The sequence below is a fragment of the Malaclemys terrapin genome, chromosome 5 (genome assembly GCF_027887155.1).
Source record: "Malaclemys terrapin pileata isolate rMalTer1 chromosome 5, rMalTer1.hap1, whole genome shotgun sequence".
Lineage (NCBI taxonomy): Eukaryota > Metazoa > Chordata > Testudines > Emydidae > Malaclemys > Malaclemys terrapin.
In genome coordinates this window covers 87428979-87447472 of record NC_071509.1, presented here as the reverse complement: position 1 = coordinate 87447472, position 18494 = coordinate 87428979, and the positions used below count along the sequence as shown (strand labels likewise).

The 18494-nt window shown below is 40.7% G+C and overlaps 1 protein-coding gene across 5 annotated transcripts in view; it reads right to left on the bottom strand.

Annotated features, from left to right (window-relative positions):
* Positions 1-17750, bottom strand: part of SLC10A7 (solute carrier family 10 member 7) — a 188921-nt gene extending 171171 nt beyond the window's left edge. For 4 of the 5 annotated variants that reach the window (XM_054030507.1, XM_054030508.1, XM_054030509.1 and 1 more), the window contains exons 1-4: positions 17542-17750; positions 12810-12892; positions 7005-7141; positions 1267-1342 (exon numbers count right to left, since the gene is read on the bottom strand). In XM_054030507.1, coding sequence (XP_053886482.1) covers positions 1267-1342; positions 7005-7141; positions 12810-12892; positions 17542-17641 — 396 coding nt within the window. In that variant the 5' untranslated portion in view covers positions 17642-17750. Of the gene's footprint in view, positions 1-1266; positions 1343-7004; positions 7142-12809; positions 12893-17541 lie in introns of those variants that run through there. The other variant, XM_054030512.1, reaches the window with a different exon arrangement.
* Between the last annotated feature and the right edge of the window lie 744 nt (positions 17751-18494).

The following is an 18494-nucleotide window of genomic DNA, read 5'->3' as shown; positions in this document are numbered from 1 at the left end:
CACTGAAAATCAGCTCATGTGCTGCCTTTGGCACGTGTGCCATAGGTTGCCTACCCCTGTACTATAGCTATAAGTACAACAGAAAAGCCAAAGAGGAAATTAATAATTCTGACTTCAGAGCAGGGTCTGAGTAATGTGCAGTAAATGAGGAGAGAAAAAAGTAATGAACAGCTACCCATTCAGTGAGCATTGTCCATCATGTGCACTGAAGGAGGTAGGGATCCTGGGCAAAAAAAAATACTATGTGAACATATAATTAAAGACTGCATCATACTGCATACACACAGGGACTGAATTAAAGTTGTCTGTACCTTTTTCTGGCATTTCCTAACTTTCTGAGCACTTCACTTTACAACCCTCTAATGGTCTTTTAATGCAGTGGTCTCCAAACTTTTTGATCGTGCACCCCATGGGTAAAAAAATTTTGAGCACGCACCTCCTGCCGCGCCAGCGCTACCATTTTTGCCGAAGCAAAAAAAATAAAAATAAAAAAGCCACTCGGACTCCCACCCGAACTGCCGAAGCACCAAAAATAATAATAAAAAAAAAAGCGCGCACCCACAAGGATCCTCTTGCAAACACCCTGGGGTGTGTGCACCCCACTTTGGAGATCACTGTTTTAATGTAGCTTTTTGTGTGTAATAATTATTTGTATTGCCTCAGGATCCTAAACAGGGCTTAGTGCCCCGTAATACTAAGCACTGTACAAACAACCACCACAGAGACTGTGTCCCTGCCCCAGGGAGCTCACTATCTAAGATTCAGACAATATACAACAGGTGAATAAATACACAAACTGGTAGGGGAAGGAGAAATACACCATAATAGAGATGGATGTGATTATATCACTTTGTAGCAACAGTGGTCTCAGTAGTCACAGGCGTTTGTCAGGATGTTACACCAGTGGTTTTCAAACTTTTGTACAGGTGACCCCTTTCAAATAGCAACCCTCTATATATATATAGTTAACACCATTATAAATGATGGATGCAAAGTGGAGTTTGGGGTGGAGGCTGACAGCTCGCGACCCCCTATGTAATAACCTTGCAAACCCCTGAGGGGTTCCAACCCGCAGTTTGAGAACCCCAGTTTACATGATAAATTTAAATTTGCCTTTTTTTGTATCCATGCTTTAACTTTGAGAGTCTTCATAAACTGTAATAATATGAAAAGCCCTATTTCACCAGGCTACATGTTTTAGCACATGATTTTGGTTACACAAATCAACAACAAATAAAATCAATTGTGAATAAAATAAAAACTCACCTCATTTCCACCAACAGCTTTGGTTAAAATCACTGCAGAAGATACAGGAGGTGGCATACAGCCTACAGTCTGCAAACTAAACACAAAAAAGGAAATGCAATATTCACTGCAAGACACTAGCACTAAACAACCATCAAAGCTGAACAGAAATGATTAATCATCACAAGCTCAACTGTCTAGTGGCTAGAGCACAGCACTAGGAAGCAAGACTTTTATGTGTTCTGTTATCATCCACGCCACTGAGATCATCCCTGCTCTGTGATCCTGAATAAATCAGTTAACCTTAGTGACTCTGTTTCCCCATCTGTACCATGGAGATTATAACACTTACAATTCACAAAATTGAGTCTTGATTTATTTATGTGTGTAAAGTGCTTTGAAACACCATATCTATTATGGAAAATATGCAACATAAGACATATGCATTTATTTTTTCCACAGAAGATACCACGTTCTAAAAATGTGGACCACTAAGAAGGGGGCGGAGGGAGAAGATGTAGGTTCATTATTTTAGGTTCACATTGTCCTCTTCTACTTTTAGTTAAAACATTTTAAAACACCACTAATTTTTTTATTTATTGCATGTTAAGAGAAGTTGTCAAGTGTTTCATCTTTATTTGTATTTTCATTCTCTCTTGTAAAACTCTCAGAAGACTGAAGATAAACATTTTCTTCCTTACTGTTTTTTTCTACATCTATTAGTCAAACATCAATTGCTTTTCCCCCTAATTTTTAGAAACGCAGATACTACAATAGCTGTGTTGCTCACATCCTTGTTTGTGCATCGATGATGCTTTAGTAAGGTGTATGGTGAATGTTACTGCAGAGTGAGCACAAGAGAAAAAGAGCAAGTGAGCTTTTTTTTTGTTTTAAGTACATCCCACAAAAATAGAATGTACAAAAATTAATCATTGGTTATTTTTAAATATATATTTAATATGAGAACATGCCACAGCAGATTACACTAAATTTAGGAAGTTACGTTTTAGGCCTAAATACTTGACAGTGTGTCTTTTGAAAGGAAGGGGTCTTGAGTTCACGTACCACAACAATGTTAGCCACTATGGCTTAAATAAGTTTTATATTACATATGCAGTGTTGCAGGCATTACATCAGTAAGATCATAATGCCCTAATCTTGCAGGGTATCTTCTATTCACAGTCAGTAAGCTTACACAAGTAGTACCTCTGGTTTTACAAGGTATGCAACAAGAGTTCAGACTCTGCCCATTAGGACTTGAGGCTGGTTAAGGGCAACAAAACCAGCTAAGGCTCTTAACTGATAATGGGCCCAACCTAAACTTGCCAGTGTTTATGTTTCTGACCCACTATTCTGGTTCAAGGCCATCTCTAGACATTAACTACTTTGAATTTTAAAGTGTTAGCTCACACTCAGAGATATAGTAGAAAGTGATATTAACACCAAAGGGGTATTGATAAGCCAGCACAGAAAGAAACTATATTACAGAATAGATTTGCTGTTAATGAATGCTTAGAAACATGAGAAAAAAATTAAATTAGAAGGAATGGATAAAGGATGATCGATGTGGCCACTTTATCAGTCACAGTTAGCGTTGTTAGAGAAGGAAACTGCAAACGATGGAAAGCAGCATTATATGGATCCAATCATGCAAGGTTTGAAGTACCTCCTTTGAGGTGGTGAGTGCCCTCAATGCCTAATAATGCCAGTTGGAGTTAAAAGCATTTAGTGTTTTTGCGGGATCAGCTCTAATTTATTTATTTTTTAAAGAGGCAATATATATATAAAAACATTCTGGCAAGTTGATGGTGCTTCTCTAACAAAAAAAAGAAAAAGAAAAAAAGCAGACAAGCACATGGGGATATGGCTGCCCTATCCACCGCATCATATCTTGATTTAATTAAATCTCTTAAAATGGTTAGTTCATGGAACTTCTCACCTGAAATAATAAAGAGCAAAAAGGGGTGGGTTAAAATAGAAGTTATCAGTAGAGATTTGAAATGTATGGCCATCTCCAGTTGACAGAAAAGGGATTTCTGCACTATAGAAAGAGAAAGCTTCAGTGAATAAGATTTGTGTGAGCCACTTCGAAAATCAGATATTACATTTGCAAGTTTTTTTTTTAAATCACTCTACAGACATACTTCTGAATATCTTTTATAAGAACATATTAATCTGTAGAAAAGCATGTTGTATGCTAAATAGAAAATATTTCTAACAGTCTGCATATCGAATGAGTTTCAAAATATGTATATTAAAATAATAGCCTGAAAACTATTATATTATTTAATAAGAGCTTTATGCAACACACTAACAAAGTATGTGCCATGTCCCCCTCTCCTGGCCAACAGCCTAGCTGGTAGAAGTAATAACGGAGATATTCCATTAGGTCAGACAGTAGAAGTCTGTGCTGTGGGTATGAAGGTCTTGGGTTCACATGCTGATGATATCCCATACATACTTTTCCAGTGTGTTACAACTATTTGATTATTAAGAAGCCCAGAAATCACATATGCAATGAACACCATCACGTTAGATCTTAAAACCTTAGTGTTGTAAATGGTTACATTCTTATAGAATCCATTCCAATGGTGGAAAAGATTAACATAGGCAGGGCACTCAGTTGCTTCTTCAGGTTTCTTTTAAAAGGACACTGTCAACTTGAAATCCAGTCAGTCGACAAAAATGAATTAAAATTTTGTGGGTGGTTTCAGCTTGTCTTTTATTTCATCCTTCCCTCTCATCCTTAGCCTCCACCCTCAGCTTTATTTTGTTCTAAACATCCTAAAAATAATTTAAAAGCAAATGGCTTTCAGATATCACATCATGTAAAAAGGAAAGAAAGAAAGAAAAATATGCAACAATAGAAAATTAAAATTTAAAAGCTTGAGAACAAAGCTAAATGAAAATGAAGGTGCTGATAAGATTTGAATTTTTCCCCTAAATAATTGATAACAAAAAAGAGGCAGCTACTCTGGACAGACAAACACAGCACTCCTAACATTCAGGAGACTCAATCATTAACTAACTACAGAAGCACTGCAGGAAACTAACCTTGGCCTTGATGGTTGTATTTTTTAGGCACAGCCTTGTGTTGAGAGCAGTGCTGAGCCACATAGTCCCAAAGAGAGCACTAGGAGGTAGTCTGCCATGGGAGGCAGAATGGCTCTGGGAGTTCATGAGAGCACAGTGGCAGCAAACCCCCTATTACACTCTTTTGTGAGGAGAATCTTGCCAGCCCCTGGTCCTAGCTCTGCTATTTGGTGTGTGAAAAGAGAAGTCTTGGCCCCACCTCTTCCTACCCCTCCCCATCTTGATTGGGGTACCCTAGTGCCTCTAGAGAATAGAGATAGAGCCGTCCAAGTGTTCCACAAAACACAGGGGCAGCAATTCAGCCTGGCCGTTAAGCAGGCTGTGCAAGGGGTGGAAGGCTCTTTGCATCCTCCCCTAACCCATCCTCAAATGCCCACATAAGCACAAGGCAGAATCCGGCCCAAAATGAGCTAAACTAGAATTTAAAAGGTCCGAAGTTGTATCCAGTTTATTTGTTTAAGTAATGACAGAACTCAGTGGTTCTGGTTTCCACTGTTCTCCCTGTCCTGCTTGCTTTGCAAAGGGATTACAACTCCCATAGAGTTTTCCCCTTCAGCATACAGCTTTCCCCTTCACTTGCATACAACTGCAGCTTGCCTGCCCAGCATTGTGAATAGCAGTATTCATAAAGTACCTGTGACGAACTGGGACTGTTCTTACTGTGGTCTTTGAATGCTGACAGGGGAGTGTGGCTAGGATGGTCTGCGTTGGGGGATGGGAGACTGACCGAGGGAAAATACCTGAGCATGTAATGTGAGAACCCAGGAAGGGGTTAGAGGCCAGGTGACACCTTTCCCCAGGAAACTGAACAAAGGCTGTGGGAGGGGTCGCTGAAGGGAGAGTTTCAGGAGCTGGCTGGTGATATGGCTGGGAGGCAGACGGGGCTCTGACCTCCCAAGGGGGCTGGGGCGCCCTGGGACCCCAAGATGGGCCTAACTCGGGGCGATCCTGTTGTCTGTGCCTGCAAGACCTGTCTTGGACTGTGTTCCTGTCGTCTAAAATAAACCTTCTGCTTTACTGGCTGCCTGAGAGTCATGGTGAATCACAGGAAGCCGGAGGTGCAGGGCCCTGAGTCCCCCACACTCCGCGACAGTACCCTCTTAAAATAATTTTCCATGAGTTCACGAACCTGAGCATTCTTAGTGTGAAACCCCCATATGATAGGCTAATTGTAATAAAAGATAAAATGCCGTGAAAACAGAAACGATAGAATGATTTTATGGGTGTTTGTGAAGCATTTATAAGCGTCACAAAAAGCGTATTTGCTTATTAGATCCCTGTGTAAAAATGACCGTAAAAGCATATTTGAGAGAAAACCAATGTTTAGGGAGTTGCATGTATATACCCCTGTGTATTAAGATAAGAATGCATCCTGTAAGGACTAAAGTGGCATGAAAAAATGTCATCAAAAGAAAGAGGGGAATGGGGATAGCAATGCAGAGAGTGGGAAGAAAGGAATCAAAACTGCTTGCACTTCACAGTCTAGCAAATGAGACTGGTTTTTGTTAGGACTGAATTTTGACAGGCTATGATGATGAGGAAGCCTGTCACTAGTCATGCTGGTGCAAAACCTTTGCAATCATATTTACTGTAACTGTTTTTATGCTTCACCAAGTCTAAATTAATTCTGATACACTGACATGCTTCTACTCCAACTGAGTAAACAGCACTAACATTTCCTAAATGATGTTTTTGTTGACTCAAATTCAACGTCACTTGTAATGTGTGCACCACTTTATACTTAGAAAAACAAAGCTGTCTGGAGAAATACTTTTGAAAAAAACAGCAACACCTCTCTTTTAAGGTCTTCTCTTGCCAACACATACACACATGAGCAGCTTTACAGCTAAGATACTTAGATGGGGGATTGTTCTGAAGCAATAGGGTTTCTTTCCAATAGATGGAACAGCACAGCTCTCTATTTACAACTGGGATATTTCTAACACAATAGATTAATTTTTATATTTTAATTACACAGCAAAGCCTGGTGGTTTTTGCCATTTAAGTTTGATTTTGATGCTTCTCTATTTTAGGATTTTTTGTACTGTTCATTATCATATCATTTATATATATACTGTCACTTTGTATCTAAACATTTGTTTGAAGATTAGAAAAATTCATTTAAGACAATGCCTTTTATTCTCATGATAAACAGTCACTACTTAATTCACCATTTCAAAGAACGAGATTTGTTCCAACATAAAAACGCTAATTTTTTTCCCCACAACTTAGCAGAAGAACTAATATTGAACAATCATTTGGATGTGTACAGTGTGGATGCAAAATACACACAATACTTGTAACACATATGCCATATATTGTGCTTTTTTAAAAGTATTCATAGATTTAAGCCTCTCTTCAGCAATCATTTTTTTCCATACGTCTTGATACCAAGCATAGCAGCTTCGACAGACTGCTTGTCAAAGAGAAAGCTGATCTGTTGCAAGCTCCCTACATATGAAATTAGCTGACAAGTCTTTCTAAACATGAGACCATAATTCTGAAAGGATAATTTTATGTGTACTGCTTCTTCAGTAGCAAGTGTCAAAGCATGAAACTACACAGTGAAATCTCTTCACTATCTAACTGTTAAACACATATTACTGGTACAGCAGCCCTTAATAAGTAGCCATAAATATATTTCACTCTAATATGTTTAAACATACCCTTTTAAAAGCCATTCATTTATAGGTGTGACTGATAATGCTTGAAGAAAAAGCCATATTGCTGTTGGGAAGAACACAAGTGTAAAGATCTGGACAAAAAGGTGTAGTTTCACATGCATCAAAGCACTTGTCAGCTCCTGCAAAACAAGAAGAGAGGAAGCTCCAGTCATAACAGCGAAGGTAAGTTCACTTTTGTGAAGTTTAAAATAGGGTCACCTTTATAGTTAAACAAAAATGCATGCATTTTAAGTCTTTTAGAAGTCTGTTCTCCCCTTCAATAAGTAAATCCCATTAACACTAAGGCCCTGTCTACTATAGGGTCTTCTGTCAAAAGATGTCCCACTGTTGCTAACAGCAGTTCAGCTCCCATCATGGTAGGTTAGTGCAAAAAGGTCTCTGGCTCTGTCACCCTTCCAAGAACTGTGTCAGCTGACAGCCTGTCAACACTAAGGCTCCCACTGTTGATACCACAAGGGAGATGAACTAATGTAATCAATACGGAGACAGTTTTAAAAGTTTCTCTAGTCTATAGCATCAACAAGACTGTAAGTCTCTTGCATGCCAACAGAAAAGAACCTTACACTGTAGAAAGAATCACAGGTATGCTTTCTCTAGTGAAAAGTTAAAACTCACATAGCAAATTAATTCAGTGTCAGTTTTTATTTGTTCAGCATCCCAGAAATGCTTAAAAACTGACATTATACACCAGAATCAGAGAGCAAATTCATACCAAGTTATATTAAGGTTTGGAAGAACTACACAGAAAAAACGCTGAGGCTATGACAAACTAACAAAAGCAAGAAAATTCAGAGAAATGAGGAGCAAAATTCAGCTGGATACAGGAAAAATAAATAAGACTTTGTTGTTACACAGCACCTTTCATCAGAGGACCTCAAAGCACTTCAAGGGTGATTAAAGATTATTACATATTTCCCTCTTAACCATGTGTCTCTTCGCATTGGTATTCTTGTTGTACAACAATTCTCTAAGTAGTTTTTGTATATACATTTCCTTTCAAACAAAAGAAAACGTCTTATTGTCAGATCAACTCTTTCTGAATGTAGTAAATCTGAATGGAAATGGATCAACCTAACCTATTTAGCGGTCTCCTGCAGAAAAACATTGGAGTCCTTTCCAGTCACTTTACTTAACTGATGTCTAATGTAATTCTTATGAGAAAGCTAATTTGTTAGGTTTCTTCAGCTATCTTTAATTAAGTTAGATATATCAGATATATTTTTAAAAATGCAGAAAGTCTAATTCATTGCACATACACAGTAGTCACTTTTTAAAATGTAAATTTGTTTCAGCTGGCAGCTGACTCTTTTCCGAACAGCTTAAAGAGTAAGTGCCTATTGAAGTTTTTAATTTTAAAATTTAGCCAACTTTAAGAAAAGAGGCAATTTATAAATAAAAAAAAACAAACAAGCAAGCTTTAAGACCCACACTAAGGTCAAATATTGCATCTTTATCCATCCAATCCACCACTGAAGAAAATAAAAGTTTTGGAAATATAAGTGATTCAGCATTGGTTCCTTGTCAGGTATTTTTGCCTTCTCTTAACAAACCAAAAAGTGTTTCCCTCAAACTTGACTTAAAAAAAAAAAAAACAACAACGCATTTGATCTAAAAATCTTCCCCTTTATTCTATTTGCAAGGTGTTCTCAGGAAGTCACATAGCCCTGAAAACTGGGATTTATAATATACACTGACACGATATTATCACAAAAGAAACAATATATTAATTTTTTGTTTAAATATAGAAGACCTTTAAGAAGTGAAGATATTTTTTTAAAACGGAAAATCTTCAATAAGACTAATGGCAACCTATGAGAGAAAGAGATCCTCTTTATCCATGTGAGACTGATCTCAATGCAGTACAATCTGTGAATAAGCATTAGAATAGCATCTTTTTAACCAGCATTGCATATCAACTACTGCACTACAAATGGTCTCATCGCAGTACTACGTCATCTTTTCTTCAACAAGGAGAACAAAGATGAATAGAGGGTTTCCCACCAGCAAAGAAAAGAATTTTTCTTAAAACACCAGATGCGATGAAAGAATACAGGAGGCAATTAAAGTATAGCTATTTTAAAAGTTAAAAAAAAAAAAAAACTATTACATATGCTAAAACCCCAAATAATTAGAAGAAGAGAATTATCTGGCACATTTGTACATTCCATCTTATTTCTTGCCAGGTCCAAAAAGACCCACCACAGATCATCCACTAGGCCAGTCCAAGATCCCTAGGACAGCGTATGGGTGGCAATGTCACACTCACCCCATAATCAGTCTGGGTGAGTGTGAAATTGCCACCGATTTGCTGGATTTTAGTACTCTACAGTTTTCAATAGTTTTCTTTTCTAGTGTATCACCTTGTGGGAAATGCCCTATAAGGAACATAAGATAGGTTTAATGAAAACTATGCAATATTAAAAATAAAGAAAACAAAAACTTATCAATAGGTTGGCTGTGGTCTCCAGTGAGTATCTAGGGTAGGTGCAGTACTGCTGTAGAAGTGCATGCAGCAGTGCTACACTAATGGGATAGGTCTTTGCAGACCTGAAAAGATGGGGGTGGGGGAAGAGATTTGCATTACAAAGAAAATATATTCCCCAAATTATTGGCGTTTTCAATGTCTTTGCTGGTCATCTTTAAGAGGAGACCCTTACAAAGGATACATTTTGGATCATATTGTCACAGTCCCTATCATGGATGCAAAGGAAAGGAGTGAATAAGGAGCCTTCACTCTGTTGCGCATCTCACAAAAAGGCCTGTCAGAATTTCAGTCTGTGCACTTGCGAAAATGCAGAGCTCTCTCAGGACACCTCAAATGGGGCCGGGGAAGCTGTTAAACCATAACCCCGCCCCTCCCTGCACAAGCCAACAGAGAAGACTACACCATCTCCCCAACATATCAGGACATTCAGGGCATTTCTGTGCCTCCCAAGCTCTCACAGGGCAGTGCAGTTCCACTCCTCCCTCTAATCAGGCCAATGAGCACAATATGGCCTTTTGTGTATCAGTACATACACACAGTAAAACCTTTTTCAATGATTCGTCAGATTCCCCACTGTACAACTGTAACCGCTTAACAGATATTCAGGAATATGATTTCAAGTTCTAGATCTATGGGGACTTAGCTAATAGAGCTCTTTCAAAGATCAAACCAGCCAATAAACTGAAAGTTGAATGGGCGTGATGGTGACGTATGGGCAAATATTCTGCTCATGTATCATGACTCCAGAGTTATGACTACAAATATAAAATTCTCTCTGTTTATGGTAATTCATGTTTCTGAAAATACAACCAAGATGCTTTTTGTATGTGCATAAACAGAGCTATACCAGTAAGCTGCCCACTACTTTGTAAAGAACTTCTGAATCCACATCTACAATAGCATTGTTGAGCATGAGCTCTGTTTTCCTGATGCCACTGAACCATGAAGGATAATCTTTAAAAACACCCAGCATATTGTAGTTTTTAAATTAAAATAAAAATCTGGAAGTGTGAATGTTTTGTCTATGCAGACATAAAATTTATATAGTTTCTTATGATTTTGCAGAATATACTGAATGCTTGCTCCATTAAAATTAACAAATGTAAAAACAAAATGATCCCAATACACGTACACACATGCACACAGTCAAGAAAAGAAAATAACTTGCACTGCAACTCAAAATACTGTAATATAAAAATATGGGAATATAGGCTGATGTAAATTGCCTTGCATTGACCTAATTGACTAAGACCTAAGTAAGTGTCTACACTAAAATTTCGCTCCCGCTGACATAACTGCCCCGCTATGCCAGCTTAATAACACCACCCCCACGAGTGGCATCAAGTTAAGGTTGACGTAGTTAGGTCGACATAGTGTCAGTGTAGACACTGCATTGTTTACATCACCTGTCACTAGCTTTCAGAAGCTGTCCCACAATGCTCCACACTGACAATACAATCGGTACAAGCGCTCCCGGTGAGGACGTTCACTGCCGACACAAGGAGTGTAGTGCGGACTTGCAAAAGCGATTTAATTACTGTGGCAGCTGTATGCCATCATAATTTAGGTCAACATAATTTTATAGTGTACACATGCCCTTATTCATGTTTATAAATTGCTTTGAGGTCCTTGGATGGAAAGATACCATGCAAGTCCAAAGCTGGGCTTGAAAATTTTATTAGGCACTTAACTTGCCAAGCACTAAACCTACTAGACAAAGGTAGATATAAAAAATGATGGGAGGGCAGGGGGTGCCTTACCAGCCAGATACAGAAGCCAAGCCCTTCTGCCACCCTCACTTGCTGGCATGCCTACCATAGTACTGTCCCTGGAAAAGGTGTGGGGGTCCATCTCTCTTATCAGCTTATAGTTAGCAGCTGTTTTATTAATTTGAAGCATCAAGACTTGAAATTACTGAAAGGAAAAAGGACCTTTCCATTTCTTCCCTGAACTCCAGGAATTCCTGCCTGCTGAGAGAAGAGAACTCGACTACACTACCACTTCCCAGCCACAGTTTTTGGGTCCTCTTCCCCATAAATAATTCCAGTGCTAGCTTCTGTTAGTATTAATTGGTTTTCCATGTGGAAGGATGAAACTGACATGATTCTTGACAGTTTCACTGATAACCACAGGCCTCTGAAATAGCAGCAATTAAGCCAATCAGAGTTATTAACTTCACTGCTGCCATAACTGGAGCAATCTGACTATAGACTCAGGATGGCATTAATTCAGACTTGGCTCCCATTTGGAGGGTTATCTTCACAACCATAAGCTTAGACACTCTAAAAAAAAATGAAAGCTGAAATTCTGCAGAATTCAATAATATAGTTTGGCTCAACAGCCAAGAGAAACGTCCCACTTAACAAAGGTGGGATTTGTCAAATTCTGGTGCAAAGTAGTAACAGATCAAATCAGTCAACAAAGTGAAAAGGAACAGAGAGGCTGGACTGGCAGAGAAATGCAATGGTTCTCTTTTAAATAAGGCCACCTGAGATGCGCTGGCAGACAAATTTGACAGAAAATTGCTGCATCCCTCCACCCAGTCACCAAAGTTTTGCAGGCAACTAGGCAACATTTCTTTTCCTTAAGCTACAGGAGACTCTCCCCACCCACCAATTATTTATTTATTTATTAAATAAAATGGAAATAAGAATTGAAACAGGCTCAGGCACCTGAAGCACTGCTGAGTGTGGCAGCAGAGTCAAAGCACAAATGCAGCAATATGCCTTTGAAGTTCAGCATTCCACCAAGCACAACTGAATATAAGAGAATCTTCTAGGAAACTGTTTCCAAGCCACAGGCAGGCCATGGAGCTGTAAGGAAACTCTTCTAGGACCACTATTCCAGGCAATAAACTGCTGTAGCAGCTGCTACCCCTTGGGCATCCACCTCTGCAGCAGTTTGAAGCCACTGGATCATCATAAGCATGGATCCTGTAGCTACTTGCTCAGTCAGCCACATTTGGGGATGATGCTAAGCCCGCTGTGTAGTTCATACAGGCATGGAGGCTCCATTTACACTCTCTCAATCTCACTAGAGATCTACTGTGCGATTTCTGCAGCAATAAAGTGTCTTGTGCAGATCTTCCACAGGTGAGTGAATTTCACTCCTCTCCCCTTCCTGTGCTTTAAAACGCACAATCTAGTTATATACACACGTCACTTTCACATGGTTCCATTAGTCATCTACCAACAAAAAAGGGTGAGTAATTTGATGTGCCTAATTACAATCAGGCTGTTGAAGATCAGCCCAAACTTTTAAAATAAAATGAGAAAGAACCAAAGAGAACTTATTTACAGTACCTCAGTTTTTAATGAGAGTCCACTGTTAAAGAATATAGCTGAAACAGCAATGTATGTTATGGTAATTTCTGGCTTCAGTGGTCCTAAAAAAACAAACACAAAAACAAAGTGAACTACTTAAGGAAATATCACTATAAGAAGTTATAATACACCAAAGTAATTAAATATTTCAGAATGTAGAGAAATATTTGCAGCACTTTTGATCATTAACTTTAAAGTCTGTTTTAAAAGACTACGTTTTGCTATTTAAGTGAATGTCATTCTTATTTTAAAACAAAAACAAACAAGACTAATTAACGAAGAGAGATAGCAACTAGCATGATGCAATGAAGAGTATGCTTTTGTAACCAATACCTGTTGGTTACCATGCAGCAGATTCTACCTTGCCTTAATGCGGAACTATTAAGTGGTGAGTGGCAAATAAGGAGCCTTCTCCCACCTTTGGGCTGCACACATATGGGCCAGTCAGAATTGCAACATGTACCAGCCAGTGGCCCTGGCTGAGTGCAAAGTGGAAAGCAAGCTGCACCCCCAAAGGGCTCCCTGGGGCAGTGTAGTTCCACATAATCCTCAACACAGACTTGCTTCGTAATGGCCCACTCAAGCTGTACATGATTTCTAAACACACTAAGGTCTCAATCTGGCAGTTAGATCTGCATAGGCAGACCCTGCACCTCCAAGGAGCCCCACAGAATCAAAGGCCTATGTTTGTACACTTTTTCAAAGGAATTAACATTTTGCACTCTTATAAAAATGACAAATATCCTTTTGGGGCAGGAACCATGCCTCATGTGGAAATGCTGAAAACAAAACCCAGCCTCCATTTTTAAACATTAGTAATGGAGTTCTGATCAAGCTAATATCTAAACTCAGCTAGTGGATCTTATTTTAAAATTATCTTTCCTTTTTATTTCATACTTTTAGTAGTACTAATCTGACATGACTATAATTGCAGTAGCAAGCAGGCAGGCCTTTACTCCACTCCAAAAGAGGAGATACTGTCTCCTCTTGTGTATGAAAGATACATTATTGATAGTCACGGAGAAACTGAATCCTCTATACAAGTCAATGCTCTCAAAGTTCATACAGAGCTTGATTCTACACTGAATCCACCCAACTTCTGCATCGCTGGAGACAAGCTATTTACAGAGAAATCCTGCATTTAGATAGGCCTGACTCCATGAGATACAAAAACTGTGTGTGTATTAAATACAAAAAACGTTACACTATACACAACTTTTAAAAAAAGTCAGGAAATGCAAACATTAAAGTTTCAGCTGCAACAATAACTTGGCTGTGTTGTGCTTTTTGTATAATTTATGGCAATAGTAAATTAAGCATGTAACCAGAAACAAAGAAATAGAAAAATGCTATGTAGGTGCAACATGGCTATGATATTGATGTTGTTGGAATCCAACTTTTATTTTGCCTGGTTTTGAACTGGGAAACCTGAATGTTACTATGTGAATTAGCTCATGTTACTTTAGACTTGGCACACTCAAATACTTGTCTAGTTCATGGAACATCAAATGGAAGCATAACTCCCCCTTATCTCTTCTTATCAGAAGGAATATATTCAAAGTGGAATCAAATGAGCCCACTCATGTGCCAATAAAACAAACAAAAAGATGGTTTTTGCATCATGCCCCGAAGATGGTAAGACTAGAGCTCACCTAGTTGCGAACAGAACACTGTTCCACAGCCATGCGCACTCTGCCAAAAAAAACCTTGGACACAGCCTTATAAGTTGTACTATGGTTCTGTCAGCCGGAGTGTCACAAACTCCATACATTTTACCACCATACCTGCATTTTTCTCCTGTTTCTCTCCCTGTGGTTCTCAAACTTTTGTATTGGTGACCCCTTTCACACAGCAAGCCTCTGAGTGTGACCCCCCTTCCTTCTGAATTAAAAACACTTTAATATTTAACACTATTATAAATGCTGGAGGTGAAGCGTGGTTTGGGACGGGGGCTGACAGCTCGCCACCCGCTATGTAATAACCCCAAGTTTGAGAACCTGTTTTCTCTGATCTTAAAACAGGTGTGGAAGTAGGGTAATTTAAGTGAAGTGGAGGCGGTTTAAGGATTTTTTCAGTATGTTTCAATAGCTATTTTCATGTCTTTTATTCAAGTTGTCCCAGGAACAGCGACTGACATGACTAGTCATGAACCTGATGGTCCAGTCAATCAGGGACAAGTCCAATGATGTCACAAAGCAGTTCTCTCACCCCTGGGCTCTCCTTAAAGCAGGTCCTGATCCTGCAAGGAACTATATGTGGGTGGCCTCATTCACCTTTACAGAGTATTGACTTCAATGGGGCTTATGCAAGTGCAAGAGTTTTACCATACTGTACTCCATGCCTGATTGGGGCCTTAGTTACCCCAGAAAATATTCAAAGGATTTTTAAATCACTTTATTTATAACTTTATTTTTTCTCTTGAAGCCAAACAATAGCACTAGCTCCTCAGTGAGAACTTTCATCCTTCAAAATTCAGCTCTGTTAAAAATTAAAACAAAGGTTAAAGGGTTAGAATGTATTTATTTGTAATATCATGGACAAAGTGTTTTTTCCTCCCATAACGTAAGAATGCCTGAAGAAATTTTGCTAATACTTTCTACACAGGCAGAAACCAAACATACAGAAAATCTTCTCAAAAAGTAAATGTTCTGAGTATTTGGAGCTGGGAGTCCTAATGAAAACCAATTATCAGTAGGTGCTATCAAACACCTACTATAATTAAAGAGATGTCATCAACTAAAAAAAAAAAAAAATCACACAGAATGCTGTTTACTTGTTATTGTTACAAGTAATGCATAAGATTTCTTTAACAAGAAGATTTCCCCCCCAGTTTACTTCAGGCATTTGATTGCACTGGTGTACAGGCAGCTTCATTGTTACCCTTATAGAATCACTAGTTTTCCCTGTTGTTCATGTGGAGACAACAGGGGGACAGACAAGGATTATTTACAAATAGGAAGATATTATAGTAAAACCATAAACAGGAGGAGTCTGGGACAGATGAAGTACCTAAAATTACTTTTGACTCAATTTCAAGTTGTCATTCAGCATCCCTTTCAAGTGGGGTAGAGATGGAAGATATCAAATATTAAACTCCAGTTATTTTATGTACTTCTTAGCCAGTTCTTAATGGAAGTTATTTTCCCCAAGTCAAAATATTCAAAATAAGTTTTAATCCCATTTACACCATTATCAGTCAAGGCAAAGATACTAAAACACCTTACAAATATAGACACTCCTTATTAATTTTTGTACAGTGTAAATGGAAGATGAGAAGGGGAATGTCTGACCTAGCAAGGGATTCTACCTGGGTTATTCTAGACATGTATAATTTTGATTAAAAAGTAAATGTAGCAAGACTCTAAAAGTATAGCAGGTATAATTATAGGGCTGGGTGCTATAGCGCCCATAAGTCTAGTAGCTTCCTCTCAGGGGCCTCTTACCAACCCAAATTTTAAAGTTATTTAGGGGAAGCTCTCAGAATAAGTATTCTGCTGCCACTGAAAAACAAGAATATTGCTTCACAGAGCATGGGTGCCACAGAAACAACATGAGCATTAGAAAGGATTTCAACCCAGTGTTTTCAAATAAATGCTTTTTAAAAAAATCTATTATATTTTGAGATTTGAACAAGACAGAGCATGATCCCTGTTTGATGTTTAAGCATTGAGCCTGGCACTAAAGTTTGCACACTGAAAGTAAACAATAGCATGCAAATGCCTAAATGCTACATATTTCAAAGTTACAACATTAAGTTACTTTTTATTTTAAATTGACACCTTAGAGGCTATATTAAGGTTTCAAATTATGACTGAAGTTTAAGATACAATCCATATATATTAATATTTACTGATGAGCTTCTGATATAAAGAAGAAACTGAACTCATTTTAAAAAAATTGGGACTAGCAAGAGTCAAATGTGGGAAATTCAAACATATCCCTTATAATAGGATTTGCCATCGCTTAAAACTTGAGAGTGATTAAACGTTATTTCTCCAGTTATTAGTGTCACTCGTTTGGAAAGAGGTTCCTTAATTTTGGACTCATTTTAGGTAATTTTAAAGTGTCTCCTCTCTCTTGTGATCAGGGATTTTATGGTGTATATTTCAATGAGACACTGACAAACTTCACTCTTTGTTTTTAAACCACTTCTCTTCAAGTTTGACAGCTGCAGAAAAATCCATCCTTCCCGACTGAGCAGGGTTGTGCTGGTAGCTACCGGGGGTAGCACTGTACCGCCGTTCAATTCCAGCACACGGAAGTCGTGCCGGGTCTCAGTGCAACGTGTCAGTGTGTAATGCCCTGGAGCCTCAATGGAGCCCTGTGTTGGGGGCAGCCGCGTGAACTCCGCGGCCCATAACGCGCGCATCCAAACGCCCCAGTGGGGTGGGAATTTTACCCAGTTGTTGGAAGCAACGGCCACGTTCAGAGCAGGGCTTGGCTGAGTAACGCTACGTTTCTGGTTTCTGATGCTGTGCCTTGAAAGTAACCCCAGAGTCCAGCTTGGGGTTGCTCTGGTTCACCCTGAGACTGGTGATCCGCAGCAAGGGACGCTGCCCCCACCCCTCGTGCTCAGCCCCTTTCTCGTCTGCAAGCGAACAAGCCGAGAGAGGGGCTAGGCTGGGAGCGCCGCGTAGGGCACCGCCAGCACTCGTTCAATGCCCCCTGCCCCTCCCCCGGCACCAGCCGGCGCGGCAGGGACCAGACTTACCCCCTTTCACCCCAATGGCAGGCTCCAGCTTAGCCACGGCGATCACCAGCACTATTCCCAGAATGAACCATTCTTTCCTCGTCCGCTCCAGCAGCCCCATACTGCGCGGCGCGCGGGCTGCCGCCGACCGGCACTCACCGCTCCGGCCGCCCCCGCGCTCGCCTGTGGCCCCTGCTGCCCGGCGGCGGTGGCTGTGCTGCAAAGGGCGGGCGGGCTCGGAGCGGGGCTGCCGCGGCGGCGGGCAGGAGCCGGGAGTAGTATCCAGTGACAGGGAAAGTCTCACTGAGAGCCGCCATCACTACCACGCGCCTGCTAATAGACTCGCACCGGCTCCCGCCGCAGCCCCGCTCCCCCCCGCAGCAAGGGAACGCCGGCCGGCGGGCTGGGCACCGCGCGAGATCAGAGGGGGTCGGGCTGCAGCGCCCGCTGCCTCCCCGGCGCGGAGTTACGCGGCTACCCCCAGCCGGACAGCTCCGCTAGCTCAAGCGGGCACCGGCGGCTGCAGCCCGGCCAGGGAGCGGGACCGCAGAGCAGCGCCAGTAGCCGCTCCTACCGCTGGGGCTCGGCTGCAGCCAGCCAGCCCGGGGAACCCCCTCCCGGCTGCCGGGGCGGCGGGGCTGGTGCCGGTGCAGGAGGCAGCGAGTAGGGGGCTGCGCGCTTTTTTGATACATTACAATGTGTCTGTGACGCCCGGCGTTTGACGTGCGAGCTAGGGGGAGGGGTAACTCGGATTTTCAGTTCCTGGGGTTGGAGGCTTTCCCCGGGGCCGGGCTGGCCGCGCTCCTCCTCCTCAATCGCAGCGGTGACAGCGAGCGGGGCCCGGAGGCGCCCGGGGCGGGGGGACAGTCAGAGCAACACGTGCGCGTTCTGCCCGAGCTGCCTTTGCAAACCAATGGGCGCGTTTGCAATGGGAGGCTGGTTGCTGGGATGACTCGATTCTTTGTTCGTGGCAG